Here is an 18,119-nt window from a genome sequence, read left to right as displayed (position 1 = left end):
GAAGTGAATCTCAGTTTTAAAACTTAAAAAAACCAAACAGCTGTGGATAATACCAAATCGTAGCAGAAACCATCTTCCGCAGGGACAGGTGGATTCTAACCAGGCAGAAGCTCATGGTTACGTGTCCGGAATGTTTCGGTTTCTCTCTCTCGTCCCAACAGTGACCATGCTAGAGCCCTGGAGTTGAGAGGGCTGGGAGATGTCATGCGGGCTTAGCCTTTCACTGCTCACTCGAGGCGGACGGGCTGTCGCCAGTAAACGAGTTAGATTCCCTCTCTCGTGTCGCAGTTCAGCTGTGACCGAACCGGGAGAGCAAGACCAAAGCCCGGGTTTGATGCATGACTCCAGGGTCTTAGAGAACAAACGCCTTGTTTACGGTGAGTAACCGTCTGAGGGCGTCGGTGCTCTCTGGAGGCGGGAGCGGCCGGGCTCTTCCCTGTCTCACTGTGGACACACATTCGGTGTCCCTCAGCGAGTGAACATTGGGTTTGCCGAGTTTAAACTGCCCGTTAGCTAGCTTAACACGTTCACTCCCTAACTCCTCTCTGGTCTGCATTCCCACCGCTTGTAACTTGTATGAGTAAATTTTAGATCTTCATTTGACTTCCTGAAACCCAAGTCAGCGCGGGCTGCAGTTCTGTCTGTTTTATTTTTGCGTAGCCTAAACATCCAAACGACTAGTGGCGAGATCCAAACGGTCTCCGTGAACCCCTGTCTCCTACCAGTGGCCACCCAGACTCTGGCCTGTGGTCCAGGAGACTCGCTTCTAAATAATCTGTCTCAAGCAGTGGTTCTCAATTGGGTAGTTTTGTGCTCGAGGGGACACTTCATTTTTTGAGACAGTTTTGGTTGTCCTAACCGGCAAGGGACCGGGGGTGTGTCACTGGCATCTACTGGGCAGACCCCGGGGGGCCACTAAAGGTCCCACAATGTCCAGGACAGTCCTCCCAGCACAGTGACGCAGAACGTCACTGGTGCCAAGGCTGGGAAGGGCTGTTGCTGAGGTCCATCCACTGGGACCGTGGGAACAGCTGCCCCGTCTCCCAGTGGTCACTCAGGCTGCTCTGCGACATGTGTGGGCTCCATGGTGGAAGTGCGAACCTCAGAATTTTGGGGACTGGGTGGCGGGGGGAGCAGGGTGCAGGGTCAGAGCCAGCGTAGGGAGGGCTGCTGCTGAGAGAGCACGACACTTGGAGCGGGCCACGGGCTGGGGAAGGAAGCCTCGGGAAATCTGCTGCGAACCGACCTAAACAGACATGCCCGGGTCTCACTTCGCCTCCACTACCACCAGCAGAAGACAGTCTTCCTAGTTCGGCCATTTCACACGGTCTGTGATACAGCCTACTGCCCAACACTGCAGAAAAGCTGTATTTTGATGTTTCTCTCTCTCTTTTTTTAAGATTTTATTTATTTATTTCACAGAGATCACAGGCAGGCAGAGAGAGAGAGAGAGGAGGAAGCAGGCTCCCCGCTGAGCAGAGAGCCCGATGCGGGGCTCGATCCCAGGACCCCAAGATCACGACCTGAGCCGAAGGCAGAGGCTTAACCCACTGAGCCCCCCAGGCACCCCATTTTGACGTTTCTTTACCAGAAAGCCAGTTTAAACATTCACTTATCTATAATAAATACTCTTGACGTTTTTCTTCCATGAATCTCTTCTGACAAAATGAAGACGACGGGATAAATAAGTAGGCCTTGAAATGCGAGATCCAATGCCCGTAGCTCGAGGTCAAGAAACCGTGAGAAAGAGCCTAAATGTAACACTTCTTGGAGGCAACAGGACGGATTCTTTACAACGCGGGATTTGACGTGACTTCTGGGATAGCACACAAAAGAGCACAGGTGACAAAAAACTGACAAAGTGGAATTCATGAAAATTTAAAACTTCTGTGCATTACAAGACGTTATCGACAGAGTGAAAAGTCAACCCGCGGACGGGGAGAAAATATCACACATCACATGCCTGATAGGAGCTTAATAACCACGACACACAGAGAACTCCTTGAACTTAAGGACTGAAACACCCAAACAGCCCCACCCCAAAGCAGAAGAGGACCTGAGCAGACGCATCCCCGAAGGCGCCGCACAGAGGGCCGAGAGGCTCGGGAGGAGATGCTCAGCCTCATCATCATGTAAATGTGAATCAAAATGGCAGCGAGACCCCGGCTCCCACGCAGGAGGACGGGCGCTGTCGAAAGCACAGGGAGCGAGCCCTGATGGCAACGAGGCGGGCGCGGGAGATGGTGCAGCCACCCGTGGAGAGCCATCCGGTGCTTCCTCAAAAAATTAAAAATAGAATAGTTCCACCTCGGGGCCTCTACCCCAAAGAACTGGAAGCAGGGTCCCCAACAGATCCCTGGGCACCCACATTCACAGCAGCGTTGTCTGTAACAGCCAAAATGCGGGAGCCCCTGGCGTCCACCGACGGAGGAACGGATACGCAGAACATCCGCTCGTGCACCAGAGTGTCGCTCAGCCGTAACCAGGAAGGACATTCAGACACCTGCCACCGTGCGGACGGGCCTGGAGGGCATTACGCTCAGGGAAAGGAGGCAGTCACAAAAAGACGAGTACTGCATAATTCACTTATATGGGGTCCTCAGTCAAAATCCTACAAACAGTGGCATGGGGGTGCCGGGGGAGAGGGGCGGGGGGCTCGTGGTTTCCGGGATGAGGAGGGTCTGGAGGTGGGGGTGACAGCTGGAGGTCCTGCACTGAAGTGGGTGCCTCCCAATGATGGGCACGGGCCACATCCTAGGGGAGCGACGTTTCCCACCAGAAGGAACCAACGCGCCCCATGCCCATGCTGGTGAGCCGCCGGCCAACCCAGCACGGCCTCATGCCTCGTCCCTCGCCAGCAGAGGTTGCAGGAACAGCCCCGCCGTCCCCAGGATGCACACCAGGATGAAAACCCACAGGAAGATGCGATCAATGACCATGGCCACGTACTTCCAGTCATCCTGAATCTGAAAAACAAAAACACACATCAGGAAAGCAGAAAAAATAAAGCCCGAAGGGCCGCAGAGGGAACCCACTTCCTGCAGGAACACCGAGTCAACACGTTACGGCGGCTGAAACCATCTGGCCTCCTGATACAAGAAAGCTCGCGCTCCTAACGCCGTCCGCAGACGCCCGCCGGTCCCAAGTCCCTCCACGCCCTGCGAGAAACAGGCATAAAACACTCATGCGGAGTCTGTTTTGAATCAGGAACTTCTTGGGGTGCCCAGCCAGCTCAGTCAGTAGAGTGTGTGACTCTTGATCTCACGGTTGTGAGTTCAAGCCCCATGTTTGGTGTAGAGCTTACTTAAAACAAACAAAAAACCCAAAAAAATCCACAGAAAATTCTTAATGTACACATAATCTATTTCTTCTTTTTTAGATTTTATTTATTTTATTTTATTTTATTTTTTTAAAAGATTTTATTTATTTGACAGAGATCACAAGCAGGCAGAGAGGCAGAGAGAGAGAGAGAGAGGAGGAAGCAGGCTTCCCATGGAGCAGAGAGCCCGATGTGGGGCGCGATCCCAGGACCCTGGGATCATGACCTGAGCCAAAGGCAGAGGCTTTAACCCACTGAGCCACCCAGGCGCCCCTAGATTTTATTTATTTATTTAAGAGAGAGACTGAGCACAAGCAAGGGAGGGGCAGAGGAAGAGGGAGAAGCAGGCTCCCCGCTGAGCAGGGAGCCCAATGTGGGGCTCCGTCCCAGGACCCCGGGATCACGACCTGAGGCAAAGGCAGACGCTTCACTGACAGAGCCACTAGATGCCCCATAATCTATTTTTTCCTAAACTGACTTCTAATATATAAGGTTGGTAAAACCAGTTCTTTGACCTGTGCCTATGGGAGGGCTCCTGGACCTTGTTAGAAAAGCTAATACAATCCAACCGTCATTTCCCATTGCTTCCAAGTACTGTTCTTACCCCATTTTAGATACTAATTTCCTTTCAGCATCTGTTCCGCCCACGAAACCAGCACATCAGGGCCAGGCCGGCGTCATTCCCGCGGCCCCTCCCCGGGCCCAGCTAACCAAAGATCCTCTTCCACCGTAAGGCCTGAGCACCACGGACAGGGACAGGCTGGAAATCAGACGTAATTGCTGACAATAAAGTAAGAGGCGGAAGAAAGAGCAAGACTAATTGCATATAACACAGCTTCGGTTCAGGCTTGAAACAGGAAGGAGAACCGCATGTTAATTACAGTCCTAGACGACTCCGCAAGCAAGGAAGCCATAATTGAATTGAGGAAGAGAGAACCCATGAATCAGTGGGTTTTGAAGAAATAATCACGTAATCAAGGGGCAGCATTGATTCAGTGACCGGATTAAGTGCACGGAAATGGGCTGGAGCATGAGAACTGTCGCCCCCGTGGTGAGCTGCACGGGGGTGCTCTTGAAGACATTAGGCTCAGCTACCATTAGACGTGATGCCCTGTTTGCATTCCCAGGACCCAGGCTGTGGTTTGTAAGCGCCTCAAATACAGAACAGACCCCGGGATTCCTCTGGTCCCTCGGCCAGCCGATCGCCCCCCAAAGGCTGTCAAGGCAGAGGGCGGAAACACAGACTTGGAGACACTTTGGTTTCAATCCCGGAGTCTGAGGATCTGGGTCAATTACGTGACCTCGGTTTACCTTGGTTTCTCCGTCTGTGACATGCAGGTACTCACCCTCCTGAGTCCCGCAACCCCCCGCCCCTCCCCCAACCCTAAGTTTGTTTCCTGTTCAAGAACCTCTTACGGTTTGTCTCCTTCTCTGGTTTGATCTTGTTTCCTTTTTTCCTCTATTCCACTATGACCTTCTGTTTTGTTCCTTAAATCCCACATATCAGTGAGATCACATAACTCTTCTTCTGACTGACTTGTTTCGCTTGGCATAACCCCCTCCCGTTCCATCCCTGTCCACGCACATGTAAGTGTTCATCCTTTCCGAAGGCTGAGGAACGTTCCATTGTGTTCATCCATTCATCTGTCGTGGACATCTGGGTTCTTACATACTTTGACTATTGTGGACGTCGCTGCTGTAAACACTGGGGTGCAGGTGCCCCTTCGGATCACTATATCTGTGGTTTTGGGGTAAATGCCCAGTCGTGTGATTGCTGGTTGTAGGGCCCCTCTCTTTTCTAGGAGTGCTGCGTGTTAAAGAGACTGAACTCTGAAACTAACAACATACTCTGTAATTCACTGCATTTAAATAATAAAAAAGGACAGTGCTCCCCTCGACGGTGAGTGCGATGACTTGCGGAGTGAGAGGAGGTGGGGCACGCGGTCCTTTGTGGACAACACCTGCTGGGATTCAGGCCGAACAGACACCCCACCCTTCTCCAACTACACATGTTCCTCTAACATGTTTGTGGGCTTAGCCTGGTGCAGGAGGAGGGGACGTGGGTCTCACCCAGGAACACACATGTGCTGCACAAAGAGCGGGGCGAGAACTGGCGTTAGGTCTGTTAAAGCCTCGAAGGCACAATGACGCGGGGTGGTTCGTGGAAACTTTGGAACTACTGATGACAAAGAGGCATCAGACAGAACGGGGAACTAGCACAAGCTCTTGGCTCGTTCTGCCAGCCCGGCCCTGGAACGTCCCCGAAGCCAGAGGAGCCTGTAGGTTAGGGGCTGGCCTGGGTGCACTGGGGTGGGGGGCGGAGGAGGGTGGGCCGGGCACAGCTTTGGGCCGTGCTCTTTTCACCCCGAATGCCCTGCCTCTTTTCAGACTGTCCACTCCCTGCCCAGAGATGCAGGCTCCTTGGGAGCGGACGAGAGCCCGGTGGAGGTGAAAAGCCAGAGGTCGAGATGACCCTTAAGTGACGAGGTCATGCAGAGGGAAAGAGGCACCTCTGAAGGGTGGTCTAGTCCATCTGGCCTGTGGCCACGTGGGCACTTCCCCAAACAAGCTGCAAGGATGGCTGACCCAGAAGAAGTGAGTTTTCAGACCTCAGTGCGCAGACTTAGTCATTCGAAAGGAAATTCACGTGACAGACAGGTTAAGGATTTAAACTAAACACGAGATCCGCGGAGATGACAGAGTATTAGAAATGTGGAGTAGAGGGAGCAGGGTCCCAGAAGAACCAAGTGAGACAGACAAGTCAAGGAAAAGACCCAGGAGATGGGACAGTCAGCAGGAGACCTGCGAGGAGGGGTGGTGGGGCAGGCAGGCAGGAACCCATGAGGAGGGGTGAGGGCGGCAGGAAGGAGGGGACCTGTGAGGAGGGGTGGGGGTGGCAAGCAGGAAGGAACTGGTGAGGTGGGTGGGGGGCAGGGAGAAGGAAGGGACTGTGAGAAAGGGTGGGGGGCAGGAGGGAGGAGGGACCAGTGGGGGGGGTAGGCAGGAAGGGACCGGTGAGAAGGGGTGGGGGGCGGAGGGCAGGAGGGGAGAGGTGGGGGCCAGAAGCACAGGCATGCAGTTCAGGGAAAGAGGAACAGGGAGAAATCTTCACAGAAAACTTGGAGCCCCTGAGAACGGAAGGTGGGACTTTCGGGGCAAGCGGTTGGTGAGAATGTCCATCTAGGAGAGACCCGCGCACACCCCGGTCCTGGCGTTCAGATTCCAGAGGCTTCTGCACACAATCCGGCAGTCAGACAAACAGCGTCAGGTTCACTGGGAACTGCTCACCAGTGACACTAAACCGGTAGTACCTTCTCAGCGTTTAAGAAAAAGAACTTCAACTCGAGAAATTTCGATCCAGCTAAACTCCCTTGAAAATGAGAGTTTTAACGTTTTGAAGCCCCCAGGCCTCTGAAGTTTCCACTGTCAGCCCTGGAGAAGGCACGTGCTGCAGGGAGAGAGGGGCAGGAGGACGCCCCAGGATGCTCCCGGGGTGAGAGCCTGGTGCGGGAAGCCGACTGCAAGGAAGGGACGCATCCATCCCTCCGCCTCCCCCATCCAGCAGCAGCCCCGGTAACATCCAGGGCGGCTGGGCAGCCAGGAAGGGCCGAGGGGAGCAGGGAGCAGTTGGGGGCGAGACACGGACGCCAGGCGATGCTGTGGGTCTGACTCTCAGATGCACAGCTTCCCCGAAACGAACGAAAACAGATGCGGCTTTCCAAGCAGCCACGATTCAGACTTCACAGCGCACAGCACGAACTCCAGGAAAAAAGAAAATAAATGGAAAACATACAATAAGATGGCCGCAACTGAGCCTTGACATGACAGTACCCACAACGCGGGAATGAACAAGGCACCGATCAGAAGGGAGACGCTGGAAGGCGGGAGTGTCCGTCCACGCTGTGCCATGACATCACGCACACGGTGCGTCTGTCTCCAGCCGGCAGAAGACAAGCTGTCTGCGGACTGGCAGCTCAGAGGATCCGAGCCCCGGGCGCGGGGGCGCCTCCCAGATCGAGAGCCGGTGACCGGCAGCTGCGAACCATGCCGTCAGCAAAGAGCACCTCCGAGGGACCCCAGGCTCGAGGATGACTACAACCCTTCCTCTTACTGCGAGACCAAGCGGGAGCACGCGGTGACCCCCGTGAGCAGCCGGGAGAAGGGAGCCGCCTCGCCCGGGTCACCAGGCCTTCCTGTGCCGTGGGGGCAGCACGGCCGTGACTGGAAGCCCAGCCCCGTGGTGAGCTTCTGAGGGGGCCGAGTGCACCCAGAACTGGTGAGGCCAATCCACAGACCCGGGGATGGGAGCCTCTCCGGAAAACTGTGGATCACAACCCAGGGGAGGGAGGGCCCCTCCAGGCAGCTTGCGTGTCCTCAGCACAGGGCGGGCATCCCGGCTCCCGCTGCCCGCTCATACGTTGCTGTCCAGTGGCCTGTGGGCCAGATTTCTGCCATTTCTGGAGAAACAGGAGAGCTAACAGCCGGCCCACAGCCCCTGTGGCAACAGATGACCAGAGCTGAGCCAGGGCTGCCCCTTGCACGTGCCACCCACTGGCCGCTAATTTACCTTTGGGCATTTCAGTGGCAATTTCCATTTTAGTAACAATTTTTAACAGTGTCCTTTTGTGGAAAAGATGCTTGTGACACTCTAACACTTTGTATGGTGCCTAGTAACTTTGGAATCGAGTTAATTCCTTTCCTTTTTTTTTTTTTTTTTTTAAGATTTTATCTGTTTTAGAGACAGAGCACAAGCAGGGGAGCAGCAGAGAGAGAGGGAGAAGCCGACTCCCCGCAGAGCAGAGAGGCCGATGCGGAACTCGATTCCAGGTCCCTGGGATCCTGCCCTGAGCTGAAGGCAGACGCTTCACAGACGGAGCACCCGGGCGCCCCGAGAGCTAGTTTGGTAGCTCGACGGAGGCTTGCGTGCGAGTCCTCGGATTTCAGTGGTTACAAGGTCTCTGCTAACTGAAACAAGTTGTGAGGCGCGGGCAGGGTCGAGCACACCTGTGAGGCGCGGGCAGGGTCGAGCACACCTGCCTGGGCTGTCAGCGTTGAGGACACAGGCTGTCACGGATCAGGTACTTCCGCTCCAGCAGCCGCTTCCGCTGAAGTTAAAGGGGAGCTTGACTTTGTGGCTCAACGACGGGTGAGCGGGAGGCCCCGCGGCGGCCGTGGCGAGCTCACCGCTGTGCAGGCCAGTGGGGCACAGGACAGGCAGCGGCTGCGGGCTCCCTCCTGTCTCCTCCACTGTCCCAGGCGTTCGGAGCAGAACACAAGAGGCTCCAGTCGTTCCACACCCGTGTTAACCGCTCGCCGTGCGCCCGGGGCTGGAACCATCCGTTCGTCAGCTCCCTGCGACTCAGCAAGTTGAGGCACAGCCCGTTCCCGTGAAAGCAGAGCTTCTTACAAAAGCGTCATGTGTGATTCCGACAACCCTGGGGGTAAACGCAGGGTCGGGGAGCAGCACACACGTGCTATCACGAAGTGTAAAACGTCCCCTAATGCTCACGTCACTTCTAGTGTGAGATCTGCGGAGGAAACAGGAGCTCAGCCAATGAGAAACGGCGAGCAGGAGAGGTCGCCTGGATCCCTCACAGGAGAAGACGGACAAACAGCCACTAAGCAAACGGGAAAGATTCCCACTCGCTTCTCAGCAGGGAAAAGCTCATGAAAACGGCAACGAGGCTCTGGTTCACACACATTGGGGGAGGGGCGTGCAGCCACGGAAACGCGCAGACACCGCCTGACGGGGGGACGACCCTGGCCGAACGCCTGGGGGACCTCGCGGTGCCCACCAAGGAAGTTAACAATGCTTCCCTGTGGAGCTCAGCAAGAGCCGCGGGTACGCGTGTCCACCGGAAGATGCGCATGAGAGTGCGCGCGGTGCCTTCCTTCCCAACGGCCCCAAACTAGACAAGCTGCACCCGCAGCACAGGTGACACGGGAAGCAAACCTCCAAGACATTGTGTTGAATGAAGGAGGTCAGCTGTGGAAGGGTGCGTGCCACGGAATTCCATCTAGATGAAGGCCAAGGGAAGGTAAAACTGACGAATATCAGGAGGTCGGGGGTCCCTGGGAGGGGGCACCAGGAACACCCCATGTCCTTACTCAGCTCGGGGTTACACGGGTGTTACATGGGTGTCCACGCGATGCAGACTCACATGCACCTGACAGCTAAATGGGGCAAACACGCGGTCGGAAAGGGAAGTGTGAGTGTAAGCTCAGCTGCTCGGGCTATGTGGAGGCCACGTGCTCTCAAGCCAGGAAGCCAGCTTCCGGCTCTTTTCTGTACCACCCGCCAGCCTCTGGGGCCGTTCCCCTGCTGGGAGCAGTGACGCCGCCCGTCCAGGACAGTGGCCTGGTCCATGGAGGCGCTGGGTCAGCCGCCGAACCCGGGCCAAACTCAGGCCCACCCTGCCCATCCGCCCCAGGGAGTAACGGCTTCTTACCTCTTTGGCTTCGTTTTGCGCTTTCATGTTTTCGGCAATGTACCTGACGCTCTGGACGGCTTCTCTGACTTCCGGCGACAGCGTCGAAAGGGCCAGCACGGCATGCACGGACTCCGAACTGGAGCTTCTCGGGAGGTTGGCGCTGAAATTCGAGATTTTTATCCTGTGGTGGTGGCACTGGCCGCACGTCTCGTCCTGGCAGGGGCAGCCTTCCTTGCCACCTCTGGGCTCCACGCGGCTGAAGCACCTGAGGTTGGAGAGCTCGGCGTTGCAGGCCGGCCTCGGCTTCTGGCCGGGGCCCTCGCCGCCTGCCGGCCTGGTCATGAACATGACCTTGGGGAGCAGGTGCAGGAAGACTGTCTTCACCCACACAGGCATGGTGTGCGTGGTGGGCGTTCGGTAGTGCACGTTGAGCACGAAGACGGTGATGACGATGGACAGCGTGACGAAGATCATCGTGAACAGCAGGTACTCGCCGATAAGCGGGATGACCAGCGAGGTGGACGGGATGGTCTCGGTGATGACCAGGAGAAACACGGTCAGGGAGAGCAGCACAGAGATGCAGAGCGTGACCTTCTCGCCGCAGTCGGACGGCAGGTAGAAGACCAGCACGGTGAGGCAGGAGATGAGCAGGCAGGGCACGATGAGGTTGATGGTGTAGAAGAGCGGCAGGCGGCGGATGTAGAGCGAGTACGTGACGTCGGGGTAGATCTCCTCACAGCAGTTGTACTTGATGTCGTGCTTGTAGCCGGGGGCTTGCACGATGGCCCACTCGCCGCTCTCCCAGTAGTCCTTGAGGTTCATGGAGGAGCCGATGAGGACCAGGTCGATCTTGGCCTTGTCGTAGGACCAGGAGCCAAACTTCATGGTGCAGTTCTGGTAGTCGAATGGGAAGTAGGTCACGTCAATCCGGCACGAGCTCTTGAAGATGGCGGGCGGGATCCAAGTCACCTCCCCCGTGTACTTGACGAGAGCTTTGGTCTTGTCGTCCACCTGGAAGTCCCCGACAGCACTGCGGAGACAAGAGGACGGTCCAGGGTCACGACCGCGCGCTCACCTGGGCCCGCTTCTCACACCGCAGGCAGCGGGTGCCGGGAAACGCTTACGAGACCACGCGGCAGGAGCGTGCGCCGGAGAAGGTCACCCAGGCCACCAGCCGCTGACCGACGGGGACACCGCGGCCCAAGCCTGTGTCCCCCCAACCCCAGAACATGTCGCTAGTTTGCTCCACAACTGTGAGTCTGCCTTGATATTTACTGTGATGCTTCCAAAGACCCGAAAGAGATCCTTTCCCCTTTAAAGAAATGGGGTGAAGGTTGTCCCTGAGGCGGGACACCTGTTGGCATGTCTGCCCCTCATTCTGGCTTAGACCCGTCAGCCCCTCACTCAGTCTCTGGTGCGCACCTGCTAAGTGCATGTGGGTTCGTAGGGCCAGGCCATGGGGCCGTGAGACGGCAGGGGGCCCACTCCTCCCACCCGGAGCCCCGACAGCTGGGCTCACACCAGACGCAGCCTGCGACCCTGCTCTCCCCACATGTCCAGCCCCACTCTGCTCGAACAATCACGGGTTCTGATGCCTTGTCTTTCAGACCCTGTGCACAGATTCCTTTACCTTCCTGCTTTCCAGCCTCCCCAGTTCTCTTTTACCTCTGCACTCCCCACCTGTCTGCACACAGCCCCGGGGACCTGAGTCCTGCATCTGACAGTCACAGCCGTTGCCTCTCCCGGGGGCCCTACTGGTCTCCTCGAGTTCTGAGTTCTGCGCTGGAGGTATCCATACCCTCCAGAAGGAGAGGCCGCCACACCTGTCTGCCCCGAGGGCCGCAAACAGGACACGCTTGAACAGTCTGGGGACAGCTGTGTTCCGTTATTTAGTGAGAACATGTGGACACAGAAGGGACGGGTCTTGCTAGTCTCTGCCCCGCCTCCCTTGCCTCCATGAAGGCATGTGACGGCATCGCTCCTGGAGGACACAGGCCACTGCCTCCCTGTCCTCTGGTCGGCCGGTCTGCCCCACAGGTGCCCTGCCGGCTCTATTCATGCTCAGCCTCAGGTCACCCGCCGCGCACCCCGTTCTCACACGCTCCTCCTTGCTCCAGCTCCACACAGACAGGAGGCAGGAAGAGTGGGCAGTGTCCACGTGGCCCTGACTCTGATTCTCCCGAAGAACCCATGGGGTCTGCTCAGGGGTGCTGAAAAGACCCCAGGAGAACCTCCTTGCTGCGTCCCAGGGCCACAAAACATGGGGACAGAAAGAGGCCTCTGGATCACCGCGCGACATCCAGATCACGGCATGCAGGCCCACTCCCTTCTCTGTGAACGTGCCCACTGGGAGACAGCAACGCTGTCTACTGTCCGTGGCTGGGGCTGCTTTTGGGTGATGAGGGCAGAGGGACCGCAGCTGGGACCACCGTCCCCCCCAGGTCTAGAATAGTCACTGGCCAGCCCTCCCTAGCCACCTCTGTAGTCCAGTGCCTTTGTGAAGAGGATGCTGACGGTCAGACCGCGGGCTCCTGTGGAGTGTTAATGGCAGGGCCTTGACCCACCGGAACTTGGGGCACGAGTGAGGGGTCACTAAACCACCCACGTGCCCTAAGGTGAGCTGGGGGCAGTGATGGCCGGGGGGGAGGAGTTATTGTGTCCCAGGGGCCCTAGACACAGAAACCAACAAGAAGCACCTGCCCCTCCAGAAAGAGGCCCCTGCTTTCTGTTGAATCCTTTGCAAGGGGAGCAGTGAAACGGGGCCTGTGGCTTCGATTGTGGGGAGAAGCAAGGAGGGGCAGGGTCCATGGATGGTCTGCAGGGACGGCCATCGGAGCTGGTGTGGGCTCGAGTCTCAGATATCTCCCAAACTCCCTCCTGAGCGGACAAAGACCCACCCAGAAAAATGCTGCTTAGGGTAGGACCCAAGTTAAATGGGGAGGGAAAGGGGCGCCTGGGTGGCTCAGTGGGTTAAGGCCTCTGCCTTCGGCTCAGGTCATGATCTCGGGGTCCTGGGATCGAGCCCCGCGTTGGGCTCTCTGCTCAGCAGGGAGCCTGCTTCCTCCTCTCTCTCTGCCTGCCTCCACCTACTTGTGATCTCTGTGTCCAATAAATAAATAAAATCTTTAAAAAAAAATGGGGTCAGAAACAGGTGGAGAAAAGAAATAAGACTAGTTTACAGGTCTGAGAAGCAGGTGTCCAGCAGGGGCCACGCTCCGACCCAGGGGCCCGCCGACACAGACGCTCTCGAGCGGGAGAAAGGAGACGCCCACCCACCCTGTCCTCAAAGGTCGACAAAGGCCACTATCTCCACAACAGCCACTGAGGGGGAGTGCGAGACTTAGGAATGTGAATGGCCAGAGCGCAAGCAGAGAAGCTCACATCCGGAAGGACGGCCCGGGGCCGGGGCAATGGATGGTCTGGTGTGCCCAGCAAGAGGCAGGACGCGAGCTCCGGAAGCGGAAGGAGCGGCGTAACAGGAAGAAGTTAAACAACCCGGCCGGACAGCAGCAGGTGTGTCCAGAGTTGGCAGCTGAAGAAAGAATCACGAGAAGGAAAACCGGCTTCGGAGCAAAGCGTAAAAGCGACAAGACGGCGTCGAAAGCACGGTCGCGGGAATGAACCCGGACAGGACTGAGGTCGACGTCGGACAGAAACGGGAACCCCAGAGAAGCATCCAGAGTGTGGGTGGACTTCCGATGCACGTGCAAACGGAGTTCCCGGAGTGAAAAATCAAGCAGCGGAACACATCTCACGTCCGGGACTCGGAAAGTCGAGACTTACCCCATGCGCCACCCCAACAACAGGACTTCACGGACAAAGGGAGGAAGTTCGGGTGCCTGAGCCGGGGGAACAGCCTCCTGCAAGGCCTGTGCTCCCCAGTCGCCCCGGACGGTCCCGGTTCAGGTCATGGTCCCGTTGTACGTGGCAGTGGCTCCTGCTGTCTACCCGAAATCACCCGATTTCGCCTGCTTAGACAGGCGTGTGATTTCCACAGAGACCCTTCTCAGCGTTTTTAAGACTTCGATGTGAGGAAGGTCGCAGGCAAGGGTTTTACTTCCAGTTGAGCTTTACGTAAGAAGGCTACAATGTGTTAGGAACGTGTGAGAATGTGGGGTGTCTTGTGCCCACGAGTGCTGAGGGTCCTGCTAGAGAAGGAACTTCAGAAAACAAGGAAACCCCAGGGGAACTCTGGCCTGAACTTGTCAAAGACATTGCTCATGTGTCAAAATGAAGAGAAACTCTCCACAGAGGGACCAGTTCTGAGAAACTCCAGCCATAACCCAGAGAGAAGAGCTGTGTGGGTTCCTCTAGAGCCTATTTTCAGTTCCAGATCCCAGGAGAATTCCTGACGCTACCTGCTCCTCACCACGTCTGACAGGAAGCAGCTCACGGTGACTCAGGCTGTTACACTCACGGCCTCCGTCCTCAGCCGTTCACCCGAGATTGCCAGCAAGAAAGCAGCCCTGACATTCGCACCATGAGATTAAAATTTCTGCACACTTTCTCAATTCCAGCTCAGCAAAAATTCTCTGCACCCTGGCCAGTGCCCCAGGACCCTCTCTCTGGGTGCTCAGACTTTGCAAACCAGCTGAGTTTATCTTGTGTTCCAGTTCCATGCAGACTAAATTTACAAATAGAAGTTGCATGAAAGAAACATTTATGGATGTATTTCCTTGGGAAAACAGAACAAACAAACAAACAATGACAACAAAGCAAAAAGTGGCCCATCTTCCGGGCTGGACTCACTTCACCAGAGATCACAAAATGGGACTCAGCCAAAACACAGCTTCTTCAGTCCTAGCAGTTAAAGCATATTAGTTTGTCCTAATCTGGCACAAAAGCCTAAATGCAGAATGCTTTGATTGTTAAGATTAGATGAACTCTGTACCAAGTGCTTTTCTGAAAAATGCTTCGTGGCTGAAACGTGGTGACTTCAGAGAGAAAGCACCGAGGCAGAAACGCTGCTTTCCACACGCGGAGAACAAACTAGGACACACCACGGGAGCCCATACGTTTGCCCAGTAACAGAGCGTCGCTGCGGGAAGCGTCAGGTTCGGGAAAAGAAGCGGGTGTTGGAGGCGCCACGAGGGGCAGGTGGAGAACCTGTGGGCCTGGAGTCACGGGGTGGGGGGTGAAGCTCCCCTGGGTCTGACCTTCGGAAGGTCCCATCCTACAGAGGGCCTCAGTGGCCACGTCCCCTCCCTGGCTGTCCCTCCGGTGGGCAGCTGCACACCTGGAGGTGATGGGTGATGCCTGCACCCACCCCCGGGGTGCAGTAACGGGCTGGGGTCAGGGTGGGCGGCTCCAGCACCAGGCATACAGCAGGTGCTCGGTAAATCCCCGTGGAGTTCTCCCATCCTTGAAGACCCCTGGACACGGTCCCGGGCAGGGCCCAGGCTCAGGCACATGGCCACCCCGTGCTTACTTGTTGTAGAGCACGATGTCCGGCTTCCAGATCTTCTGCGCGGGGACGCGCATGAACTCTGCGCCATCGTAGTCAGAAGGGTTCCACTTCAGCTTGTAGTCGTTCCAGATCTGGGGGGACGAGCGGGGTAGGCAGCGGAAGGACGCACTCGGTCTCCTCCCTCCACCACACCTCCGAGGCACGTCCCTGAGCCCGTTCGGGCGCCCATGCCGGGCTGCGTGTGCAGGCTGCCTCCGCCCAGCCCCAAACTGACTGCGGGGGTTGGCCGCTAGTGCAGGCCAGCTGCATGCCGCAAGTGCCTGCTGTTTACATCCTGAAATTGCTCTCCAGGAGCTTCTCCACACCCATCCGCACCACCCCAGCCCAAGAACAGGGAGCTGATGACCCACAACCCTCTGCCACGCCAGGTTAAGCGGGATTGGTGTCTGACGGTTCTGGGGAAGGAGCCGGGACACCCCCGGGGCTCAAGGAGAATTCAGGAACACAGGCTGGGGGACGGGAGGACGGGTGAGGCTGTGAACAGGTGTCCAGTGGGGACCAGACCTTCCTGCCTCCCCAGGCTCTGGGGCCCGGGAAGCCTGCGTGGGCATGCAAACGGCCACATTAACCCAGGGAGTTATCTGTCCAGAGCCGGACAAGGCCTCCTGGGGCCTGTGGAAGCCCGTGTCCTTGGCCTCAGTCTGAAGAGGAAAATCCAGAGCCCTTGTTTCTGTTTTACCAGAGAAAACAGCAACATCTGATTTTACCGAAGGACCGATTTTTGGCAAGCAGGGAAGGAGGTGGGCTCGGACACTAGCCTGGAGTCAGGGGCCGGCGCCGGGCCCAGGTCTGTCTCTGTGTGACTGTGGAGCTGTCTCCCTCTAGGTGACAACCTGACATGTGTGACTTGAGGGGCCAACTTCTGGGGGGGCCCATACAGCAGCACAGGTGACCCCAAGCCCTGGAAGAGACCCCGATCTTTGGGCTTTTCTGGGTGGCGCAGCAGAGACCGCAGACACCACCAGGGGGCAGCAGTGCCCGAGGTCCGCTCACTCACTTGCTTGAGCCACAGGTTGGTCTCCATGATCTGGTTGACTTCGTCCTAGAAGGAGAGACAGGAGTGGACGCCTGAACACAAACACCGGGCTGGTTCTGGGAGAGGCTCTTCCAAGCCCCGCACTCCACGCCCCAGTTGCGGCTCCCGCACTCACCACCTTCACCAGCTGGGACATGGACACCTCGAACTGGATGATGACTGGGTCGGACACATTGGCCACCGGCCGGATGATCTCGTTGTAATCCTCGAACAGCCGCTCAAACAGACGGTGCTCGGCCTCGGAGGCCAAGGCCACTGAGGGAAGGACATGCCACGTTTCCCTGCGCCAGGGACACCCCCACCCCGGCACCCTCATAGCCTGCTGCAGCGCCTCGAGTTACAGACTGGGAAACTGAGGCCCACCAGATGCATGAGGTCACGCACATCCAAGCCTGGGCTGGAGTTTGGATAGATCTGGTGCAAATCCTGCCAGACTGCTTGGAAGCTGTGTTAGCTTGGGCAAGGGGTTCAACCTTTCTAAACCCGACTTCCTTTACTCAGAGAACATCTTTTTATCTGTATCCACCCCAGAATTGCAGCAAGTGAAGGGCTCACCAAGGACCCTACCTCCAGTGTTCACACGGGGCGGGATCCTGACCTCCAGTGTTCACATGGGGCTGGGGTCTCACCTCCAGGGCTCTCACAGGGCGGGGGCCTCACTCTAGTGTTCACATGGGGCAGGGGCAGTGCAAGTCCAGTCCGCTTCCATACAGCCAGCCACTCCCAGGATGGACAGATGGCCAGTGGGTTCCCAGGGCGCGCCCCACCCCCTCCCCCTTCTGCCTCCCAGCCTGTAGGAGGCTGCAGCCGCCCAGGACTCCCTAGGGCTTTCCCCACCAAACCTCGGGGAAGCTGGGTGTCTGTGTGGCCCCCATGATCTCAGAGTGAGACCAATGGCCAATCTCAATCTTTTCCCAGCGTGGTCAAAGTTACCTCCCTGAAAGGGGTAGGGGGATCCCCTTTGTTCCTAAGCCACACCCTAGGCGACTTGAGTCAGCCTTCTGTCCTTCCCACTTAGAGGTCTGAGGACAGCGCAGCGAGGGCAGGGGGGGAATCCTTGGGGAAGTCTAACCCAACTTGCCCGCGTCCTGAAATGGGGTCTTGCCCGCTGCCCCCTCCCAAACACATCAGAGACCGCAGCAGGGGCTGCAGAGGAGCGCAGGGACTCGGAGTGCTGGGGTCCCCAGCATCAAGGGGACAGAAACGGCGCTCCCCTGACCGACTCCCGGTGTAGCCCTGATGAACCCCGGGCCCTGGGCATCTGCCCGCCCTCCCCGCCGCCCGCAGGCCCTCCGGCGCGGCGCGCTCCTCCGTGCGGCTCTGGCCAGCGGCCTCCTCCCGGAGACCCGGCACCAGGCGCAAGGCGCGGCCCGGGTCCCGGAGAGGCAGGGGGAGCGGAGGACGCGCCGGCCCCTAGCCTCCCGCGATGCCCCCCTCCCGTAGGTGGCACCGGCCTCAGTTTCCTCATCTTTTCCTAGAAGGAAGGGGTGGGCGGGAGGCAGACAATGGAACCGACGACAGGGCGCCGACGCCCGAACCCCGGCCCTCCCGGCTCGCCCCCAGACGACTCGGGGTGGAGGGGAGGCCGGAGGGGCACCCGGGCTCCCCGACGCGGCCGGCGCCCCTTCTCTGCGCCCCCCGCCCGTCTCTCCGGTCCCGCGCCCGTACCTGGCGGCAGTACCAGAAGGGACAGCAGAAGCAGTAGCGGGAGCCCCGCGACCCCGGCTCGACGCGGATGGGCGCCCATGCTCGCGGGGAGCGCGGCCGAGGCGCAGGCTGACTCCGAGGCTGCTCCCGACGCAGCCCGCCAGCGCAGAGCCGGACGCCCCGGCGCGGGGCGCAGAGCGGGACGCTGGCCCCTCCCGC

General features: G+C 57.8%; 1 protein-coding gene across 1 annotated transcript; it reads right to left on the bottom strand.

The window, feature by feature from the left end:
• Positions 1-1,453: 1,453 nt before the first annotated feature.
• CHRNA3 (cholinergic receptor nicotinic alpha 3 subunit) lies at positions 1,454-18,096 on the bottom strand. The gene is made up of 6 exons (XM_047737896.1): positions 17,922-18,096; positions 16,369-16,508; positions 16,215-16,259; positions 15,179-15,288; positions 9,769-10,780; positions 1,454-2,966 (listed from the first exon to the last, which is right to left on the bottom strand). The coding sequence occupies exons 1-6, from the start codon at positions 17,998-18,000 to the stop codon at positions 2,838-2,840; spliced, it is 1,515 nt and encodes a 504-aa protein (XP_047593852.1). The 5' UTR covers positions 18,001-18,096; the 3' UTR covers positions 1,454-2,837.
• Positions 18,097-18,119: the final 23 nt, after the last annotated feature.

The sequence above is a fragment of the Lutra lutra genome, chromosome 7 (assembly GCF_902655055.1).
Source record: "Lutra lutra chromosome 7, mLutLut1.2, whole genome shotgun sequence".
Classification (NCBI taxonomy): Eukaryota; Metazoa; Chordata; class Mammalia; order Carnivora; family Mustelidae; genus Lutra; species Lutra lutra.
The sequence above is the reverse complement of the archived record's forward strand: the minus strand, read 5'-3'. Positions and strand labels throughout refer to the sequence as shown.